The sequence below is a fragment of the Antechinus flavipes genome, chromosome 3 (genome assembly GCF_016432865.1).
Source record: "Antechinus flavipes isolate AdamAnt ecotype Samford, QLD, Australia chromosome 3, AdamAnt_v2, whole genome shotgun sequence".
In the NCBI taxonomy this organism is placed as follows: domain Eukaryota; kingdom Metazoa; phylum Chordata; class Mammalia; order Dasyuromorphia; family Dasyuridae; genus Antechinus; species Antechinus flavipes.
In genome coordinates this window covers 458,567,354-458,585,844 of record NC_067400.1, presented here as the reverse complement: position 1 = coordinate 458,585,844, position 18,491 = coordinate 458,567,354, and the positions used below count along the sequence as shown (strand labels likewise).

General features: G+C 35.9%; 2 protein-coding genes across 6 annotated transcripts in view; one reads left to right on the top strand and one right to left on the bottom strand.

The window, feature by feature from the left end:
* Positions 1 to 17,528, top strand: part of WASF3 (WASP family member 3) — a 181,364-nt gene extending 163,836 nt beyond the window's left edge. For 2 of the 3 annotated variants that reach the window (XM_051986549.1, XM_051986550.1), the window contains 4 exons: positions 2,917 to 3,092; positions 10,793 to 11,059; positions 12,211 to 12,581; positions 13,803 to 17,528. In XM_051986549.1, coding sequence (XP_051842509.1) covers positions 2,917 to 3,092; positions 10,793 to 11,059; positions 12,211 to 12,581; positions 13,803 to 13,960 — 972 coding nt within the window. In that variant the 3' untranslated portion in view covers positions 13,961 to 17,528. Of the gene's footprint in view, positions 1 to 2,916; positions 3,093 to 9,766; positions 9,934 to 10,792; positions 11,060 to 12,210; positions 12,582 to 13,802 lie in introns of all 3 variants that reach the window. The other variant, XM_051986551.1, reaches the window with a different exon arrangement.
* Positions 3,950 to 18,491, bottom strand: part of GPR12 (G protein-coupled receptor 12) — a 120,422-nt gene continuing 105,880 nt past the window's right edge. For 2 of the 3 annotated variants that reach the window (XR_007952059.1, XR_007952060.1), the window contains exons 2-3: positions 7,077 to 7,175; positions 3,950 to 4,000 (exon numbers count right to left, since the gene is read on the bottom strand). The gene's annotated coding sequence lies outside the window, so the exon portion shown is untranslated. The remainder of the gene's footprint in view (positions 4,001 to 7,076; positions 7,176 to 18,491) is intronic. The other variant, XR_007952061.1, reaches the window with a different exon arrangement.

Below are 18,491 nucleotides of genomic sequence, written 5' to 3'. Positions count from 1 at the left end.
TTTCTTTGGCATGCTAGAAGTTTATTTTTTTTTCATCAGAAGACAACCTATTATTCAGACTTCTTAGGAAAAACAGTACAGTTTATATGGCAAATACTCAAAAACTTTGGCTTAGAGCAGAGGATCTTAACTTAACTTGTATTTCAGAGGGCAAGGTCTGTGAATTTGGATGATTTTCTCTGACATTTGGTTTCTTTTATTATCTTATGTATTTTATTTTATGCATTTAAAAACATGTTGAGAAGGGGTTCACAGGCATCAAAGAGTTTTATGACACACAAAAAGTTTATGAATCTCTGAGTTAGAGAAATGTTTGACATTTGCTAAGCCCAAAGGATTTTTCAGTGATTTTTATAATTTAAATAACATAAACTACAAAGATCCTAAAGAGATGGGTTTAAAAAGAATGGATTGTTTTAGTTATCTCTTTTATGTGTGTGTGTGGTTGGATTTGGGGAATTTATTAAAGTCATGAACATCATGGGAGAGTTATAGAATTTTGTAGGCATTGTCTCTGGGAAGGAAAGATGGATATAACTCTTAAGAAGAAAGAGAGGCAGGGAAATATTTGATTGGCATCCTAGTGATAGCTCCCTATACATTTCTTATGAAATGTAAAATATCATTGAGACTTAGAAGAGTGCTTTTCATTAAATATATAATTTACTTTTCAGTGACCTTACAAATGCTTCTTACACATGATCCAAAAATGATGCTTTTGGCATAAATACATATATAATTATTTTTCTATGCCTTCACGGAAAACGTATTAATCTGTAATTACCATGTCTACAAAACTAGTAGCTCCTTCTAGATCTTTGATTTCATCCTGAATTTCCCAAATACTCGTAATTGTTATGATTGCCTCAGTATCACATTGTCTTTAGGTCAAATAGAGATTTTTTTTAAGTCAGAATTATTATTGTTTGATTCTGAGAGTAAGAATAAAAGGTTTCCTATTTTTGGAAAACTTGGGCATTAGAGCTGATCTTAGATTTTCTTTACTTTAATCCTTTCATTTTACAGATGAGGAACCTGAAGCTTAAGCAACGAAGGGACTGGCTAACCTAGTTGTAGTTGAGAGAGAGTTACAGCAGCTCTCAACGATAAGCTATTTTGCTGTAGAGATTTTGTAATCTGTGTTGGAGGAAGTATTCATGTCAAAAGCTTGGATTCATCAAGATAAATTAACAGCAGAAAACCAAAAACTTAGATTCACCAATGAAATAAGCTTCAAGCGCCAATACCTCTTTTGTAGTTTTTGTTGAGTTGTTCCAGTGGTGTGAAATTCTTCATGACCCTTTTGGGTGTTTTCTTGGCAAAGATACTGGAGTAATTTGCCATTTCCTTCTCTAGATCTTTTTACAGATGAGGAAGCTGAGACAGACAGGACTAAGTGACTTGGCCAGGGAGATATAGCTAGTAATTGTCTGAGAACAAGTTTGAACTCAAGTCTTCCAGATTGCAGGCCCAGCGCTCTGTCCATGGCACTCCTTAACTAGCTAACACCTCTATACTTTCACTTAGCAGATTCATGATGGTTAAATCAACCATCTAATCAACCATCAGCCATCTGCAAAGGATAGATGCAACATAGAGTCCATAGAATGGTGATTCCCAGCTGTATTGCTGTCACAATCCTTAATTGCTATTAGCTTGATTCTTCACCACTTTACCCCACCTGAAAGTGTTACATGACACATAGAGCTCCAAAATAAAGAAAATCAAAGTTAATTTTTATTTTCTTATAACTTTTTTTGTGATGTCATGATACTATATGGGATAATATTAGCATAGATTGAGGCATTCAATGATGTCTCAAAATCAGGATCGGGAACCATTGGTTTTGGAAGCTGCTTTTCTGGATTCTCATAATAATTTTGTGGAGAGACAATATGATGACAATGAAAAATATTATTGAGCCCAGAAGACCTGGGACCAAATCTTGACCTTCCCACTTGCTCTTTTCTGTGTCACTTCATATCTTGGAGCCTCACTTTTTCTCATTTGCAAAATAGAGATATAATGCCTACATAATTTACCTGTCTCTATGATAGAGCTGCCAGGAACATGCTTTATAAATCTTAATTTTAATTTGTAACATAGAGTTGTTATTATTGCTTGGTCTTGCTGGTGGTACTTATCACATGTTGTCCCTGCAGTTGATAAATATAAATGGGTTGAAAAAGAGTTGAGTGCTTCCTATTCAAAATGATGTAAATGAAAATTTAATTCACAGAGAAGTAGAAAATTCAGTCCTTGTCTTTAAGGGACTTAACATTTTGTGAGTTATGTAGGGCAAATAAATATAGCAGGAATAAATACCTACCACTCTCTAGAGATATCCAGTTAAGTCCTAAGTGTTTACTGGTGAGGTTGTATTGTTATGCCTGTCCGTGGTGGGACTGTGTTCTTGATTTTTGTGTAAGGCCAAAGGTCTAGAGCAAAAATAAGTGTTTCATTAATGGGACAGGTAAGTTTTCTGTTTTTTTCATTTAACTATTAGCAAAACTGACCTAGATATCATTTGGAGTACCACTTGGAAATTGAGAATAAAGGTTATTTATCTTTATTCTGGAAGAAAAATATTTTGCTATGTATATTTTTTGCATCAAGACTTTAAAAAAATTGTGCAGTAGTGATTGTACCTTGTGAGATGTTTTTATCTAAGCAATAAAGAGCAACTAAAGAAAGAGCAGCTTTCCTTATCTAGATACAACATGAGTTAAAAAATATAGACTGCCTTCTTTTGGGTCCATAGCGAGTTAGACTTCTTTTAGAATTTCCTTTACAACTAGGCTATGGCTTCCATTTGCTTATCAGGTTTATATTCCTGTTCATTTTAACTGCATTTAACCTGCTGTTTTCCCTTTCCCTTCTGTCTTGACATGCTTCCTTTCTTTTCCTGGACATCAGGAGCAAAAGCGTATAGATGGCACAACCCGTGAGGTGAAAAAGGTTAGAAAAGCCAGGAACAGGCGCCAGGAGTGGAATATGATGGCATATGACAAAGAGCTTAGACCTGACAACAGGTTGTCTCAAAGTGTGTACCATGGAGCGTCTTCCGAGGGATCCCTGTCCCCAGATACTAGGTCTGTGTGTATTAAAGCTCCCTTATCCTCATGTAATGGTTATGTGTGAGCCATTTCTTGGTGCTTTCTTTCTTTCTTCCTTTCTTTTTTTTTTTTTTAATTTAGACATTGCATTAGGCATTTCTTCTTCTTATTGTTGTTGCTTTTATATAATTTGGAAATTCATCAATAGCTTTAGTGCTCAAAAAGGCCTGGGATGTATCTTAGAACTTAGCTAAGCTATGCTATGCATTGAAAGTATTTTGTTGAAATTGCAAGTTTTTTTGCTGTTGTTTTTCTTTGTAGGATTAAAAATCCCTCTGACTTTAATTGATTGTTTAGTTCAGTTACTGATTTTGCTGTTAATTTAGAAGATATTTAAATTTCAATTTAATTAACTATAGTGATAGTTCCATTTTTAGCTTGGCATGCTGAATTGCCCTTGATATACAGTGTCTCAGAATGATTAGTTATTACTATTAATAGAGTAATTAATAGAATAATAACTTCATTGTTCTTTTTGAAAATATGCCTAAGACTGATGGAAGAAAAAAGTGTGCCTGTTTTTGCCCTTCATATAACTAATCTCATGTACTTTGATTTACAGGAAACGATCATCATTGGAGCTCACCAAAAGGCTGTTAGCTGTAAAAATATTTTTTCATACAGGTCTAAACGACAGGGCCACAGAGTGGCAATTTCAGTTCTTTGGATGGAATGAATCCAGTGGATCTAGTTTGCTAATTTTTCATTTTGTTTGTATTATTTTTCTGTCTTCTAACTTAAAATCTTGTATTGGGGAACAAAAGAGACTTTATGCAAAGCCTTTTAACAACATATAAATAAGACAAGACATCTCATTTAGCTGTTAAGACTTATTTGTTTTTCAAGATTGCTCTTCTAGATTTCCTCTTGGTGGCAGTTCTCATCTTTAAAAACAGAGTAAAACATCATATAGTCTGGGCTTTACACATTATAGTTCTGTTAACTTCAACTTTCCCAATACCATCCTCCTCCCCAAGTTTTGACTAACATGACATGAACAAAGTCTTAAGTTAAATTTCTAGTTAACCTTATCTTCAACTTTGAAATTTTAAGGACTGAATGGTTTTCCTTAAAATGGATATTAGAATACATCATAACAGGGTAACTGTTCAGAAGCATTTTATCTTTCTCACTGGCAATCATTGGGTTAATTTATCATTTAAATTCATTTCTAATCTAATCCAACAAAAATGATATGAATCCTATGAAATGAACTTTTTATTCTAAGTGAAATACCTTATTTCAGGTAATGTTCTCCAAAAATCCTGATGGAAAAAGACAAGTATTCTTTTCTATGTGATGGAAGGTCTTTGTATACATCCTGGATTTTAAGATCAAATATATTCAGTTGACCACAAAATTGATGGTGGTTCAGACTATCCATTCTCCTTAACACATAATTTCATTTAAAACATTTCTTTATCTTTCTTAGTTATGTTATATGAGCTGTACTTTTTCTGGATTTCCAAATTCCATCTAGGCAACCAGGTGGTATAGTGGTTTTAACACTAGGCCTGGGGTTAGGAAACCTTTGCTTAAATATGGACTGAAAAACTTACCAGCTCTGTCACTTTGGACAAGTTACCTAAACTCTCTCAGCCTCAATTTCCCTTAACTGTAAAATGGATATAACAATAACACCTACCTCCCAGAGTTATTATAAGATTAAAATGAGATATTTGGAAAGTGTTTATGATAGTGCCTGGCAAATATGGGACGCCATATTGTATACACTATATATTGTCAGCAGCAGCAGCATTACTGTTATTAGCAATTGAATTTTTCTAAGACTTGTTCCTGTGGTCTTTCATTACCCATCGATCAGCTTTTTCTACCACTGCATACAGTGCAATTCATTGTTGTTTTTGCATGATTTCTTTGATGAAATTTTTTTAAGAAAATATATTCACTTACCAGATATCACACCTTTAGCTTACATAAATTAGCTTACATAAATTACATAAATTGAAATACATATAAGGAAGTGATTCTACTCCTACATAATGATTGTTGGAAGTGTTGTCTTCATAAACATAAGACTATAGATTTATGAACATTTCATTGCAGTAAGGCCATTCTTTTACTTTTTCCTATTTCTTCTTCTCACTACTAATAGAAGCTGTTCCAAATTCTCTCTTCCTTTCTCATACCTTCTACACACAATCCCATCTCCCTCTTTTCAGCTGAAGACCTTAACTCTTACTTTATAGAAAAAAGGATATTCAATTTAAACTCTTGCTTCTCCTTGTCTGTTCATCTCAAAACCCACTTTGACTTCATCCACTATTCTCTCCTCCCCAGTCTCAGATAATTAGGTAAACTTTTTTTTTTGCCAAAGTCAACCTCTCTCTACTGATATGTTAATTCTATCCCTCCCTGTCTTCAGAAAATCGCTCCTTCAGTCCTCCTCCCCAATCTCTTATTTTCAACTTTTTTGCTTTTTCCTAATTTCTTCCCACATGCATTCAAACATGCCCAAGTGGGCATAAACACACCCTTCACTAGCCCATACCTTAAAAGTGATCATCTTTCCCCTCAAGTTATCAACTTTTAATCACTCTTTCCTTTTCCTTTCTATCTCTGCTTCCTCTTCTATTACTCCTAAAATCTTTGCAATCTAGTTTCATGCCTCATCATTAAAGAGTTTAAAGTTATTAATGATCTATTAACTGGCAAATTGGATGATCTTTTCTCAATTCTCATCCTCATTTGGAACTCTCTACTGAATTTGAAACTGTTGACTACTTCCCCAGTTGTTGGACATTTTCCAGTTCTTTGCCACCAAAAAGAAAGCTGTACATATTTTAGAACATATGGTTTCTTTTTCTTTTCCCCCAATCATCCTTGGGAACAGACGTCATAATTCTGGGCCAGAGACTACTTTCTCCTTGTGAATAATCTCTCCTCTCTAGGTTTTCATAACAATCCTCTTTTGTTTTTGTTTTTAATACTACTTCTTAGTACTTTGAGGGCTCATTATTTCATTTCATCCTCCCTAAGTATGGGTAATAGGCCAGCTTTTCTTTTTTTCTACACTCTTCCTTTTGATAACCTCATTAGTTCTCAGGGAATTATGAAAATCACACACACACACACACACACACACACACACACACATACACACAGAGCCCTCATCTCTATCCCTGAGCATCCTCTCACTTTATTTTTTCCCTTTAGACATCTTGTATGAAAAGAATTTTTGATCTTTCTACCCAAACCCTCCCTTCTTCTAAACTTCCCTATTTTTCTTAGGAGCAAGTACTACATTCCATTACTTTCCTAGATTTGTATCTTCACATTATCCTTCCTCATTGACCCACCTTTTCCTTACACTTTGCCAGATCTTGCCATTTCTATTTCCTTTATCTCCTTTTTCTAGGCACTCAACTAAGGCCTTAATTTAGGCCCTCATCACCTTTCACCTAGATTATTGCAATGGACTCCTAACTGGTTGTTTGTTTGATTCAATTCTCTTTCCACTCCAGTCTATTTGATATATTGCTGCCAAAATGATTTTTTTAAGCACAGTTCCAATTATGTCACGGCTCTACTCATTAAGCTGTAGTATGTTTCCTATTGCTTCTAGAATCAAATAAAAACTTCTTTGTTTAGCTTTTAAAGCCCAACTACTTGTCTCTAACCTATTTTCCAACTTTATTGAACATTATTCTTCTTCATCTGTACTGTGATCTAGACAACTTGCTTTCTGTTTCTTATATGTGACAATCTATCTGCCATCTCGGTGCCTTGGTGCTGGATGCCTCCCATTTCTACAATGCACTCCTACCTCACTACCTCATAGTATTACTCTGTTCATTTAAATGCAACTTAAGCACCATCTTCTGCATGAAGTTTTTCCTGACTCCAAGCTTGAAGAATGAAGCTTTTCCTGTCCCTTCAACTGCTAGTATACTCTCTCCATTATTTATTCATTTTTAATTTTATTTTGTATATACTTACATATGTTCTTGTTTTTTCCTGTTAATGTAAATTCCTTGCAAGTAGGGATTTTTTTTTTATCATTTTTTGTATTTTTGGTATTTATAGCAGTACCTGAAACTTAATAAAGAAATAGAGAAGTTTAGAAGAAGGAAGAGTTTAAGTAGAAAGATAGATTTGGAACTCTAAAGGAACTCAGAGGACATCTGTTCCTATACTTTCATTTTCACATGAGCAAACAGCTCTAGAGAGATGAAGTCACTTCTCCAAAGTCACTGAGGAAGTTAATGTCATGGTTAGGATACAAGCCAAGTTTTTTAACTCTGAAGCCCATTGCCTTTCCTCTATATCACACTCTCTACTGTTAAGCTGGCTTGGACAACTTTAGAATTATTTCCATCTTTTTCTGTCCACTGAGGCTTTTTTGAATATGTACATTCTTTTTTGATAGCTTCTTATTTTCAAAATATATGCTTAGATAGTTTTCAATTTTCACTCTTGCAAAACCTGGTGTTCCAAATTTTTTTCTCCCTTCCTTCCCCCAGTCCCTCCCTTAGATGGCAAGTAATCCAATATGTGTTAAATATGTGCAAGTCTTCTCTACATATTATCATAATTATGCTGTACAAGAAGAAAATAACATTAAAAAGGGAAAAATGAGAAAGAAACCAAAATACAAGCAAGCAACAATAAAAAGGTGAAAATACTATGTTGTGATCCACATTCAGTCCCCACAGTGCTCTCTCTGGTGCAGATGGTTCTCTTCATCACAAGTCTGTTGTGATGAACTAGTCTGAACTAGTCTGAACCACCTTGCTGTTGAAGAGTCACATCCGTCAGAATCAATCATCATGTAATCTTCTTGGTGCCATGTATGACCTTCTGGTTCTGTTCACTTCACTTAGCATCAGTTCATATAAGTCCCAGGCTTCTTTGAAATCATCCTGTTGGTCATTTCTTACAGAACAATAATATTCCATAACATTCATATACCACAATTTACCCAGCCATTCTCCAGTTGATGGGCATCCACTCAGTTTCCAGTTTCTTGCCACTACCAAAGGGCTGCCACAAACATTTTTGCACATGTGAGTCTCTTTCCCTCTTTTAAGATCTCTCTGGGATATAAGCCCAGTGCTGGGTCAAAGGGTATGCATAGTTTGATAACTTTTTGAGAATAGTTCTAAATTGCTCTCCAGAATGGCTGGATCTGTTCACAACTCCACCAACAATGTATCAGTGTCCCAGTTTCCCCACATCCTCTCTAGCATTCATCATTATCTTTTCCTGTCATCTTAGCCAATCTGAGAGGTATGTGATAGTATCTCAGAGTTGTTTTAATTTGCATTTCTCTGATCAGTAGTGATTTAGAGCATTTTTTCCTAAAAAGTAAATGGTTTTAATTCCTTCATCTGAAAATTGTCTGTTCATATCCTTTCACCATTTATCAATTGGAGAGTGGCTTCTATTTTTATAAACTTGAGTCAATTCTCTATAGAATTTGTATATTCTTAACTGAGTCCAGTGACTCTTTACCTACATCCATAGGTATCTCTTCCTAATACCTGCTCTGAAATGACCCATTGTGTTACCAATACCCACTTGCCCTCCAACCTTTTCCTGTTTTGCAGTAGCCTCTTACTTCCCTAAAGACTCCCCATGTACCTACCTTATGCTTTCAGTTCATGGAATGAGTATGGAAATGTAATGATATATTTTTTAATCTAGTTTAACTTACTACTTTTTCCTGTGGCTCCTACCTGATCTTTTACCCATCCTTCATAAGAACCTACTACTCCCTTATGGATTTTTCCTCCTTATTAGCTATAATTATAAAAGTTATGATGATTATTATAAAATTGCCGTCATTTATATAGACCTTTAAATTTGTTACCCTCTCAACAGCCCTGAGATGTAGGAGCTATTACCCCCATTTTACAGATGAAGAAACTGAGACAAGTGGAGGTTAAGCAACTTGTCTAGTCTCAAACATCTAAGTGTCCAAGACTGAATTTGAACTGAGTTCTTCCTGACTTCAAGTCCAGTGCCCTATCGTCACTTTATAATTTTAGCTCTAAAATGCCACTTAGTCACTTTTATCCATTCATTAGTTCCCTATTTACCCTTCTTATTTTGTCTCTCCTAGCCCCTTTCATCTATATATTGAAATACTGTTTTGGAGGGATAGCAAAGCAGCCCAGTCCTATGTTCTTTTTTTTAAAGAAGAATTTCATTAAATAATTCAATTAAATAATTAAAAAATAATTTTTTCCCTCAGTTGACAAAGTTTCCTTTTGAAAGCACTCAGAATTTCTCTTCTTTTTAGGTCCTTCTCATTTTTCTTCAAGGCATTTCCTTTAACCTCTTTTCTCTATAACAGTATTTAGTTCTGAACGTGGACACATCTAAAAAGGATACCACATCTCAGGCCAGGTCAAGTTCTCCCTACTTTTGCTATATTAAAATGTTAACTCCTTTACTAGCAGCTTTCAATACACTACAGAGAAATTCACATTTGTGCCATCTTCTGGAGTTTGTGTTGCAATTAAGGAGGATCCTATGACAAGGACAGCTCCTCTGCATTGAGAAAAAGTAAAAAAGAAAAAGAAAATCACCCGGTGCCTTCACAGGACTGCACTGCATGAAACCCCAGAGCTTGACGTCCAGTCTGTGGCTTTTCCACCAATGTCTCTTTGCCTGTTTTGCTTCAGAGGGAGAAGCACAAGCTGAATCCTAACAGAAACCAGCAAATAAATGTGAGGAAAGTCAGAACAAGAAAAGAAGAGTGGGAGCGAAGGAAAATGGGTATTGAGTTCATGAGTGACGCCAAGAAACTGGAACAGGCAGGGGGCCTGAAAGAGGACAAAGTGCCCAGAGGGTTGGTCTTTTTTGCTTTATTCAGAGCCCTGGCTTTTTGTTGCCTGCCCTGCTTCAGTCTTCCTGCAATGATACGCATTCAATTTGCTGACTCAATGTGCCCTTTAACAGAGTGCCAGAACGGCACGATTGTCTCTTACTAATGCCACCTGGTTCTCTGCAGCTGTGGGACAAACAGGTCCTTTTACTCATTCCCCTCCCTTGAGCTTAGCTGACCCTGGACCACAACAGTCTCTGCAGCTTTGTGAACTTCTATGCTCAACTAATAAAATGTTTGCATTCCTTTCAGCTTGTTACACTCGGCTGTTTATGCAAAGAAAACAAGGCTTTTAAATATTAAACTTATTAAATCACTCTGCTTTGGTTAAATACATTTTCTCTGTTTAAGCAAAGAAATTATTCACTGCATTGCATTCTTAATTTCTTTCACTTCTCTTACTGTTAATGTTTATCCAATTTACCTACTGTTATATAATTTCTAATTATATCCTGTCGATATTTCATTGCAACTAGAATGCTATGTCTGCTTTAAATACTGTTTGTTAATTTGATTTGTTCTACATCATTCTGTGACTGAGTAAAAGAGTCCTAAAGTACTGAAAAAATACTGGTATTTACTGCATGCCATTTCATCTGATATGCTTATTTTGAAAATGAATTTAATTTTGAACAACACTTGCATTTTCTGGCTAAGATAGTAATCCAATTATTGCTCTGTACTTTTCGTGACAATATAGGAAAGGGAACAGGGAATTGATAACTTAGGAATTGATAACAGAAAAGCAGATGTTGTATGTATATTAAAAGAAAAAAAAACCTGAAAGTCATTTCATTCCTCTCCATTTTTTCTTTAATTATAGGTCCCATGCATCTGATGTGACTGATTATTCTTATCCTGCTACTCCAAATCATTCTCTTCATCAGCAGCCAGTGACTCCTTCTTATGCAGCAGGAGATGCACAGCAGTATGGGACTGCAAACCAAGCCCTGGAGCATGAGTATAATAGACCTCCTTCCGCCACGGTCAGACACATGACCTTGAACAGACCTCAGCAGCCACCCCCACCCCCGCCACAGGCCTCGGATGGCTCACAGGCTTCTGCACCTTTGGTTGCATCGGACTATGGGTAAACATTCCTTGGGCCTGGACTCTTTGAAAGTATAGTACATATAGTTCATATTTTGGTTCTGTTTTTAATGATTCATGGGCTAAAATGCTACAGGACAAAACCTGACTTGTCTTATCAATAATTATGTCGTGAAAGCCAAATTACAGGTAAAGAAATAGTAACATCCTGGTAGACTACTTAAAAACAAGAAGACCGGCCATGTTTTTTAGGTAATTTGAATAAATTATTTCATGAGGTATTTTTAAACCAGCAAACTGGGCTTAAAGGTTTTTTTTTTTTCCTATAAATATATTCGATTATAAGCTCCCTGAGGACAAGACACATGTCCCATTTATCTTTCTAATCCCCTTAGCACCTAGGTGTGCTAAGTAGGTTTTTTACAAATGCACAAAATGAAATCCTTAACACAAATAGAAAAACAGCATCATCTAACTCCTTGACCTTGCACATCATGGCCTAGCGTCATCCAGTACTGTGATGTCTTCTCACCAAAACCCATAATTTACTATGGCCCGTAGAAAACAAACATCCCTCTTCCTCTCTTTTGAAATGAATTCCTTGGTTTGCGAATGCCCCTTCATTTGGTCAGATATGCCACTTTTATTTATTAGTATTTCTTTTTCTTGGTTTAAATATATTCTCTGAAGTATTGCTTTATTGCTGGTGCTGAAATGGGCACGGCAATCTTTGCCTTCTTTAATACACTTATTTTTCAGTAAATTCAATTGTTCTACTTCTGCCTTACAGTTATTTGCAGTGATTTTCTTCCTAACTTGATTAACTATGTGCTTCCCTGCTACTACTATTGGAGAGTATGCATTAGGAACATTCTTGCTGCCTTTCTAGATCCTGTGATCATCAGGGAGATGATATTCCTTTTTCCACCAAAAAAAAATCCTTTTATCTCTGGTTACATTTTTACGTCTGAGATGAGTTAAATAAAGATATGGGATTCTGTGGTAATGAATTGATTAGGACCTTTGAAACAGCTCCCAGAAAATGCTTATGCCCTTACTGTATACTTTTAATTAGATGCACAGTGTATGACATGGTCATGAGTATCTAACCTTATGTAAATTTTAGAGTCTCAGAAAATTTCACTTTCCACTGATGTTGTGGTGATTTGGTATATTTCCTCTTTTTGTTAGGATGCTCCCAGCACAGATAATTGAATATTACAACCCGTCAGGACCACCGCCGCCTCCACCACCCCCCATGATTCCTTCAGCACAAACTGCATTTGTTAGCCCTCTCCAGATTCCTACCCCCTCTTCCTATCCTCCCTTAGCCACTAGTTCCACATACACGGCTACTCCGCATCCGCCCTCCACCGGGCTTGTGGTTACAGCTCCTCCCCCTCCGGGGCCGCCACCTCCCCCTCCTGGGCCCCCTGTAGCCGGGCCTTCTCTTTCATCCTCCCCTATGCACGGTCCCGCGGGGGCCGACTCAAAGAGACAAGAACCAGCTCAGCCTGCCATCAGTGATGCTCGGAGCGATCTCCTTGCTGCCATTCGCATGGGTGAGTGTGGACGCTACAAAACGCTTTTCCTTTAGAAATTGAGTTTTTGATATTCTTTTCTAGTCTTATTTCTATCTTCTTGGAATACCTAATGTCCATTATAATTGTTTCCAGTAACCATTGCCCAGTTATACCTTCACTAGATTCCTGTCAACCCTTAGTTAACTGGTCTCTCTCTTTCCTTTCTCTTTACCCCCCCCCCATTATACTTTTAGGAAAAGAAGTGTAACTAATAAGAAAACATATTCATTTAAGCTTAACTATAACATAAAATATTTCTAATACAATGATTTCAGACCACAGATTTCAGGTTTATAACTAAGAGAGTCATGAAATCCCCAATTCAGACCCAATGTGACACTCATTAAGCTGTGTGATCTTCAGCAAATCAACATTTTTCTGTCTCAATTTTCTTAACTATAACATAGGAATATTGTAAGAGCATTTATCACCCAAAATATTGTAAGGATTAAATGAGAAATATTAAGTACTTATCATAGTGATTAGCACATAGTAAGTATCTGTATTTGGCACATAATGATCTTACCCTGCTCTCTTTCTCCTTCCTTTCTCCTCCCTCCCTCCTTCCCTCCTCTCCCTCCTTCCCTTCCTTCCTTCCTTCCTTCCTTTCTGCCTCCCTCCCTCCTTCCCTCCTCCCCCTCCTCCCCTTCCTTCCTTCCTTCCTTCCTTCCTTCCTTCCTTCCTTCCTTCCTTCCTTCCTTCCTTTCTTTCCTCCCTCCCTCCTATCCATCAGCACAGTGGTTTACCATTTCCTTCTCCAGCTTATTTTACAGATGAGGAAACTGAGGCAAACAGGGAAAGTGACTTGCCCAGAATCACACAGCTAGTAAACGTCTGAGTATTTGAATCAGGAAGATGAGGCTTCCTGACTCCAGATTCAGCACTCTCTCTACTTAGCACCTTCTTCCCCCCCCCCCCCCCCCCCAAGGACACAAGCTAGCATACCATGTATGAAATTTGTTCTTGCTAGTTTCCTTCATTTGTTTTATTAGAAAAGACAACTTCTGATTGCCTAATGGATGGGTGTTCATTCATTTTTCTCCTTTAGGAAGTTTTAAACATTTTCTACTTCAGTTCTCTTAAAATCTTTATGAATTCTTTTTTTCTCCTCCCCATTCTGCTATCACTACTCTAATAATGATTTTGATTTTGCATTTGGGTCAGAATAAGGGAGTTCATTCTCAACTGTTTTGCCCACAGGAATTCAGCTGAAAAAAGTGCAAGAACAACGGGAACAAGAAGCGAAACGCGAGCCTGTGGGAAATGACGTGGCAACGATCCTCTCGAGACGTATCGCCGTGGAGTACAGTGATTCTGACGATGACTCGGAATTTGATGATAATGACTGGTCAGACTGAGGCTCTCTTCATTAGCACGCCACATGGGGCAGCTCGTTGAAACTGATGACACCATTGGCTGACAAGGAAGGCAGTGTGTTGAAAATTTGTAGTAGCCTCAGTGTTCATGTAATGCTATTGTAATGCTGTAGCTTAGCAACTTTTGTATTAATAATGTGATTACGCTTTCTGCACATCCAAAAATTCTGTTGGTTTTTTTTTTTTGAATATTTACTGTGTAATACTTAAGTGCCACTAAATATAGCAAATCATGTGCTTCATGCAAGAAAATGTGCTGTGGTTGTTGCACTGTTATGGAGCAAGCCTTTTGTTTCCCTTCTGGCCAGGGAAGGAGTTTTATTTCACATTCATTGTTCAGTATGACTGCTGACTTGAATTCTATTTGTGAAGCTGCCTGGTTGTGAGATCATTGCAAAATTCACAGCTTCGTGTCAGAACAAAATTCAGATCAGTCAGGCGATTTGTTGCTTTGCTCTTAGTATATGTTACTGAATTTGGCACAAAAGGAGAAAAATTACTTAGAGAAGAGAAACAAACACGCTTAACATGCTCGTGTACTTTATTTCTTAGTTTGGTAGTGTGTGTGAGCTTGAATGTATTTCATAGAATACAGTTTCCTTTGCATACTCTTCAACTATCCTTAGAAATCATCAGGAACTGTAAAGTTGCAAGAGCCCATCATTAGGAGGGATTCCACCATGATTTTTCCTCATCCCGTGGGCACTCAGTAAATAAAGTTCATGATCTTCACAGAGAAGGAGTTTCTGCCTAGGGGGTTGCCAATGGATGTCTGTTGATTTCTTACAGCGGTTAATTAAGGGTAACTTCAGAGATTGCCTAAGATCATTTGAGAGTCTTAAGTTTTCAGTGAAAGAACCACACAAAATAGTCTAAGAAACAAGAGCTTGTATAAAACTCATAATTAGGATATTCTCACTTTTAGTGGTTCTGGCTGGGGGCAGAGATAAACCACATGCTGGTATCCTGGAAGCACATAATTTCTAATGTAATTAGCTTTGGGCACATAGAGCAGAAATGTACCTTACTAAATTTTCTTGATCACCTTCAAAGATAGAACATCTCACTAACCCCTCTAGTCCCATCACCTCATTTACTTTTCTCTTCTGCCTATGGTTCATATTTGTTTAAAATCCACAGAAGACAGTGTTCCACCTTAGAATGATCCTTAGAAAATCCATTCATTAAAGCTTCTGTTTGCTTTTTTTTTTTTTTTAAATTCTGGGTAAATGATAACCACTTATTTAACCTAAGTTAATTCCCTATAGCTTGTGCTAGTTTGTGAGACTACTGAGTCACATTCTGCTCATATTAAAAAAGAAAGATGTAAAACTTTAAGATATATCCACACATACACATGTGTGTCTATATGTATATATACATATTCATGTATATATAAAATGTGTCATGCCAGACTAACCCTATATATATTTTGTGGGATCTAGAATTGTGTTTTTAGTAGTAAATGGGACTTTTGCTAAGGAAATTACCTCTACCAATTTAAATCAGCCAATTATTCTGCAGTTTATGATTTTAGAGAGTTGTATGAGACAAATGGAGATTAAATGACTTAACTGAGGTCATAGAGCCAATATGTCAGAAGGGGGACTTGAACCAGGTCCTCCTGACCCAAAGGCCATCTTTCTATCTAGTATTTCATGTTGCCTCTAAACTTTTTACACCATTTAAAATTAACTTTTGAATCTTTTGAGCACTACTGATAATTGTAATGAGTGGAAGGATACTTTGAAATACATACATACACACATACACAAAGAATTCACAATAGAAATCTACACAGGATCATTAATTAATGAATCTGATCATCTTTCAAACCTGAGACATTAGCCCTCTGTCCTAAGTTATGTACATATAGGTATAGATAGGAAGATAGTTACTTTGGGACTTATGGGCATAGGCTCATATTGCCATTGCACTGGGTTTTGATTAGCACAAACACACAGACTCTGAGCAATCTGGTGTCTGTTTCCTTTAGAAGATTATAGTAAACACTTGTATCTGTTCATTTGGGTTTCCTTAAAAATTCTTGACTAGGTTTTAAGTCCTTGGCTTTCTATGTTTAGAATTTATTCTAAAAAGGTGAGGATTCTTAGTTTTTATTATTTCTTTCCCCTGCCCTTCTTCTGAATAGAATATTACTAATGAATTTTAAAATTCTCTCTTTGTTGAAGTCTCTTCTACTATTATAATTCTTAGGGCATTTTAGAGGGGTGGGTTGGGAGAGAGGGAGTCTTTCTTACCTGGGTAGGATTATAATCTTTGTACCAGAAGAAATCTACATAATTTTAGGCCTAATATTGCAAAACTTCCTTGTTTCCTAAGAACCTTCTGTTCTCAGGAAGAAAAAAGCACACTAAAATACCTCCCTCCCCCTGTCCATTCATGGTTTTTCTCTTTATATCTTATCACTAGAAAAAAATAAAATTGGTCCCCTCATAATTATTCACATGTTTAATTATTAGCTGTCAACTTTTAGTGTAATGCATAAGTTATATTCATCCGAATTTGTTGCTATAGTATTTTTTTTTTTTAAAAAGGTTTTACTTTGATATGTTTGTGCTGCCTTTGAAAAGATCATTTAGGTGGTTTAATTCTACACACTATGTTGTGTTAAGGGTATTTTCTCCACAAATAACATTTATTCCAAAATATGATTCCAGATTGCAACCTCAACTTTGTGCAAATACATGAAAAACAAAATTCTTTGAAATTTTCATTTTTTTTGTCCAAATTAGTATCAAAAAAGGGAGAGCATGGAGAAAGGAGCTCATGAAAAATAAATTTCATTTCTAACATTTTAGCTTTTTCAAAGCTAAGCAATGGATAGTAACTTGAGTCACTGGACCAAAAATTGTTTATAATCAGTATCTTAAACCATTAACTTTTGATTTGTCCTTAATTGCTTAAGTTGTTATGAGGTCATTAACTTGTTGTTATTGTATATTGGATAGTATTAGTTTTAGACAAAAGGGATGAAATTATTATGTAATTTAGCGTGAGAAATCACCACAGATATCTAGTTAAATATGTCAAGTAGCAAGAAGGCAACTGACTTTGCTGTATCATCCCAAGGCAACCCATGAATAGGAAGCTTGGCACATATTATCATTTGCTAAGAAAAAAAATCATGCTAGAGAATTCCATACTTTTAAGTGAAATATTCTAATAGTTACTTTTTATTTCAGTGGAATTTATAATGCCAGAAACTTTTATGAGCACCTCACTAATGTGTTGTGAAAGTTTTGTACTTATTTGCATCCGTTGTTAATGATAAATTGAAAATAAGTGGTATATTGTAACTCATTAACGACTAGTAGGATGTAAACCAGAGTAGCCAAGAATTTTTTTTCCCTTAAAATTGGAGTATTTTGTCATCTCCTTTCAGTATTTTACTGCAATTATTGTAAAATGAATTAAAATGGTATAAACAGACTTACTCTTATTAGACCATTTTTATCTGTTTGTATATCTTAATATAGAGATTATGTACAAGTAAAAAAATCCAAATAAAATTCCACTTTTGACCCTATGGTTTTTTGTTTTTTCTATAGTAGAGCTGTATGTTTGCTGTGGCTGATAAGGAGAAAAAGTATAATCCAACTTTTGTTTTATTGGATATTAGGAGATTTCATCATGAATCACATTTAAATTTCTATGAAACATTAGAATATTCAAATGAATTTCCAAAATCTTCATAGAAGAACTGGCATATAACAAGGTCACAGAATTTAGAGCTAGTGAGGATCTTCATGGACATTTGGTCCAACTTCATAGAGAATAAGTGATTTCCCCCAGAATCACAATAGGAAGCAGCAGAGGCAAGCTATGAACTCAAACCTTAACTCCCAATCCATTTTTCCGTTATAACAATTCTTGTGCTTAGCCTCAAAGAAAAATAAATAATATTTCAGCAGATAGGGTAGAGGAAAAGAAGGAAAGGCATTTTAGGCAAGAGAAGAAAGAAGTCTGGGTAAAAGTAAAAAAAAAAAAAAGTAAAAGTAAAAAAGATGTCCTGTTTTGGGAGTTGAGGAAAATAAGTTTAGGAAAAAAAAGTTTATATAAATTATATAGAACCTCCAAACATTATAGATAATCTCTAAAAATTGTCAAAAGTATTTTAATTTAGTTTTGTAGGTTATAGGAAGAATAACAAAATCCAACACAAACTTCTTAAGCACCTACTTTGTGCGGGACAGTTAGGTGGTACAGTGGATCAATTGTGGAGCAAGGAAAACGCACCTTTCTGAGTTCAAATCTGAGCTCAGACACTTATGTGTGATTCTGAGCAAGTCACTTAACTCTGACTCAGTTTCTTTATTTGTAAAATGATCTGGAGAAGGAAATGGCAAACTACTTCAGTATCTTTGCCAAGAAAACCCCAAATGAGGTTGTGAAGAGTTAGACACAATTGAAATGTCTGAACAACAAGCACTGAGAGTAAGCCAATGAAATGAGCAGAACTAAGTATATAGTAATAGCAATATTGTTTTAG